Below are 3,768 nucleotides of genomic sequence, written 5' to 3'. Positions count from 1 at the left end.
TCTCCAGGTACGTTCACCACCAGAGGATCCTGGACCTCATGGTTTGCGACTTCCTCATCTACAGTTGCTTGCTCTCTCCAAGCCAAGTTCCTTTGGAGGTCGACACGGGTAATGATAGTATAACCATATCATTGAATACTAGCCTACCGCCGAGAAACTTGGGTTCGCACTCATGAGACGATGACGGGAAGAACGTGAATTCCACACGCAATGCCAAGATGTCTGCCCAGCAGCTGGCTGATATGCTGCCTACCGGCATTGCCATCCTCAACTATCGAGACGAGTCGACTTTCGTCAACCGGCGTTTTCGTGATCTGATGACGCGCCACACGGCTAAGTCTTTCGAATGTTGGTCGCAGTCAATCCATCCGGACGATTATGAGAGAGTGGCTACTAGTTATCATGATGCGGCGAGAGATAAAAGTGCGCGCCGCGTTGAATTCCGTATCCGTGGCCATGAGGATCTCTGGCGTATGCTGACATTATCTCCCCTTGACGCTACGGACTCAAATCGGCTTGGTTTACGTCGGGATGGCGGCTTCGTATGCACGATTACGGATATTACTCCGGAAAAGGTTGCAGAGCTCTCGCAGAAAAGAATTGCAGAAGAGGCACGGGAACGAAAGCAACAACAGGAACGTTTCATCGACATGATCAGTCATGAAATCCGGAATCCTCTATCCGCTATCTTGCATTGCACAGAGAACATACACGAGGCGCTGAATCAAAAGAACAGATGCAATAAGGTTGCGGTAGCAGACATAACTCGTGCAGCAGAAACAATCAATGTTTGCGTTGCATATCAAAAGAAAATTGCCGACGACGTCCTTACATACTCCAAACTTGATGCGTCAATGTTGACGATATCACCGCGAAAAGTACAACCAAGCCGAGATCTCGCAAAGTGTTTAGTCATGTTTCGTCCAGAACTGCGAAAGCAAGACATCCAGTTCGAATACAAGCTCGATAACTCATACGCAGCGTGTGGAATCCAATGGGTTATGGCCGACATCGACAGGATGAGCCAGGTTCTTATCAATATTGTTTCTAACGCAATCAAATTCACCGCGAATGAGACAGAAAGACACGTGTGGGTGTTCATGGGTGCGTCCATCGAACGACCACTATCATATCCACCAAATGTCGTCTTTTTCAATCTGAACCAGGCTGAAAGAAGCCTTGACTCCACCACCACTTCCGAATGGGGAAATGGTCAAGTGGTGTACATCATGGTAGCCGTCAAAGATACTGGAATTGGGATAGGGGAGGAAGATCAGAAGCGACTGTTCGAACGTTTCAGACAGGCAACGCCAAAGACGCAAAGCGTTTATGGCGGGTCTGGTCTTGGCCTTAATGTCAGCAGAAAGCTCTGTCACCTGCATGGTGGTGAGATTGGTGTGAGCTCCAAAAGAGGCCACGGAAGCACCTTCGGGTTCTTTTTCAAAGTGCGCCATGCTGCTGGGGAACGCGACGTCGGGTCATTGATGGATAATGAGCCCGAAGTGGACAACCTATGCAGTGAGATTCAAGCACAGGGGATCGAGATGACTGGTCTCAGCCAAACGAAACCCATGCCTGATATCCCGGAGGACCCAGTGGTTACTCACGTTGAAGAAGTGGCTGCAAACGTCAATTGCGATGACAAGCGCAGGCATACAGCAGAGCCAAGTGTCCGGAGTGAGTCTTTCCAATCTGCAATAGTCGAGCGCCGAAGTACATCCGAAGATCACGTCACGAAGGGGCCCCTTACTGGGTCAAACGCAGCGAAGCTGGAGCACAACGGAAATCACCAAGCCAACTCGCCTCAGTCTCCGCGCTCCGGGACAACCGAAAACAATCTTCTTCTGGTCGAGGATAATGTCATCAATCAACAAGTTCTGTCGCGAGAATTGAGAACTTTGGGATATCGCGTCTCGGAAGCAGCTAACGGCCATGAAGCCGTGGATGCTGTGCAGTCTGATGACTCTCTCTGCATTCTCGCGGATCAGGAGATGCCGATGATGGATGGGGTGTCGGCAACAAGAGAGATTCGGAAAGTTGAAAGAAACCGCACGAGCCGCATCCCGATCCTGGGTGTCACCGCAAACGCCTTGGAGGCGCAAAGTAACGCGATGCTGGACGCGGGGATGGACGATATAATCTACAAGCCGTACAGAACCGACGCTTTATCAGAAAAATACAGCAATTGGTCACTCAGCGAATGCGCGAGGACATTGAGCAGCCCAGTCGCCAAGCAATCTCGTCGGGGACGACGTGATTCGCCGCTTGCTATTCGGTCTCCTGCCAGACCACCCAATCCCACCAGACCGTCTAGTCCCGCCAGACCATCTAGTCCAGACCATCTACGTGCTGCTGCTCCGTCCCCGGTGGGAGCCCAGAATAGAGATCCACCTGAAACCAGAAACATCAGGTGGACAAAACGGAGATAATGTGCCGTACTAACGATTCATTCGATTCAATACAGCTAGCTACCAAGCTCATTCTGGGAGGAACCATATTTGGGTTTCGTCGTATATGGACGAACCATAAGCACCCCTCTGGCTACCGCCTTCTTAGAATGTCGCACCGCCTACTTGAATAGTCATACCGCTCTTGTTTAAGCAGTGGTCGTGCGATTTCAGCGGACAGCAGTCAGGGGATGGCAATTATATCAGCGGACCCAGTCAGGGAGCAGTAGTAGTCAGTGGATAGCCAGATACCTTTGACGAGTTGATGAAGGCGCGCTCTATTTTCCCATTTATTACGGACCCACCGCGGAAGCAACCGCTCTTCCGAACTGGATGGGAGCCGTATACTGTAATTCTCATTTTCATGACCCACGTTGTCTCTAGAGCAGGTAATTGCAGAATCCTATCGATGGCCCAGGTGTAAAACTACGCGATTAATAAAAACTCGTCTGGAACACTCCTCAAAGTAGCTGCTCGACCACTGTTTAGAAGACGCACGGTCACTGTTTAAGTTCCATTCCCTCTCGAAATCTTTCTCGGTCAGAAAGATTACCCTGTGATAACGCAGATAGACCAGCAACGTCCAACACGGACTTGGTCGGGCGATTGTTGTAAAGCCTCGTTAGATCCTTCTCGTCAAGCTTCCTTGCTCTATTTTCGACTGCGCCGCTATTTTGATGCGCTTCATGTGTATGACTGTTTGGGAATGACTATTTTTGGAGTGGATTCGGACTAATGGATCCGGAACCACTCATGGTATGCAGTAGAAATCACTGCAGTTCTAGGTTAACGTGTTACGCGATGCTGACCTGTCACTGTTAATAGAACGCCAGTCCTAGTGAAACCAGCTGAGCACAATCACTCAACGAACCTCGACTCGTTAAAAGGTTCTATCGGGAAACTGCAAGCAGTACAACAGACAGTGGTCGTTCATGCCGTTCCGTCTATTTGTTTCAAACCAGTTCAGTAGCCAAGATGCAGATGTGGAGGATAGGGCATAAGATAAATAGATCTCCAAAGCAGTAGTTATTATCTTGGTTGCGTTGTTGTGATAATATACGTAAAAATAGTGACTGTAGGGAGTTGGTTGTATGATCCTCTCGGTTGCGAATTACGTTATATTTAGACTTATCGTGCTCTCTACTTACAAACAAAGCCGTCCTGGTGGTGTTGCATCATGGTCACGATACAATACCGCTATTAGTTACCCAAGCACCTTTTTGGTGCGGCACAGCAGTGAAATGGTCGTGGGAATAAACATGCCACGACTGTTTTGCGACTGCACTGCTCGTGAGCCGAAGAGATTGTTTCAGAGTTGAAC

The 3,768-nt window shown here is 49.3% G+C and overlaps 1 protein-coding gene across 1 annotated transcript; it reads left to right on the top strand.

The window, feature by feature from the left end:
• Window positions 1-218: 218 nt before the first annotated feature.
• BO88DRAFT_344819 (histidine kinase G2) lies at window positions 219-2,429 on the top strand (the record flags this gene model as incomplete). The annotated part of the gene is made up of 2 exons (XM_025703254.1): window positions 219-1,668; window positions 1,726-2,429. The coding sequence occupies 2 exons, from the start codon at window positions 219-221 to the stop codon at window positions 2,427-2,429; spliced, it is 2,154 nt and encodes a 717-aa protein (XP_025561003.1).
• Between the last annotated feature and the right edge of the window lie 1,339 nt (window positions 2,430-3,768).

This window comes from Aspergillus vadensis, assembly GCF_003184925.1.
Source record: "Aspergillus vadensis CBS 113365 unplaced genomic scaffold BO88scaffold_18, whole genome shotgun sequence".
Classification (NCBI taxonomy): Eukaryota; Fungi; Ascomycota; class Eurotiomycetes; order Eurotiales; family Aspergillaceae; genus Aspergillus; species Aspergillus vadensis.
Note: the sequence above shows the minus strand (reverse complement) of the source record. Positions and strands in the feature narration are given on the sequence as shown.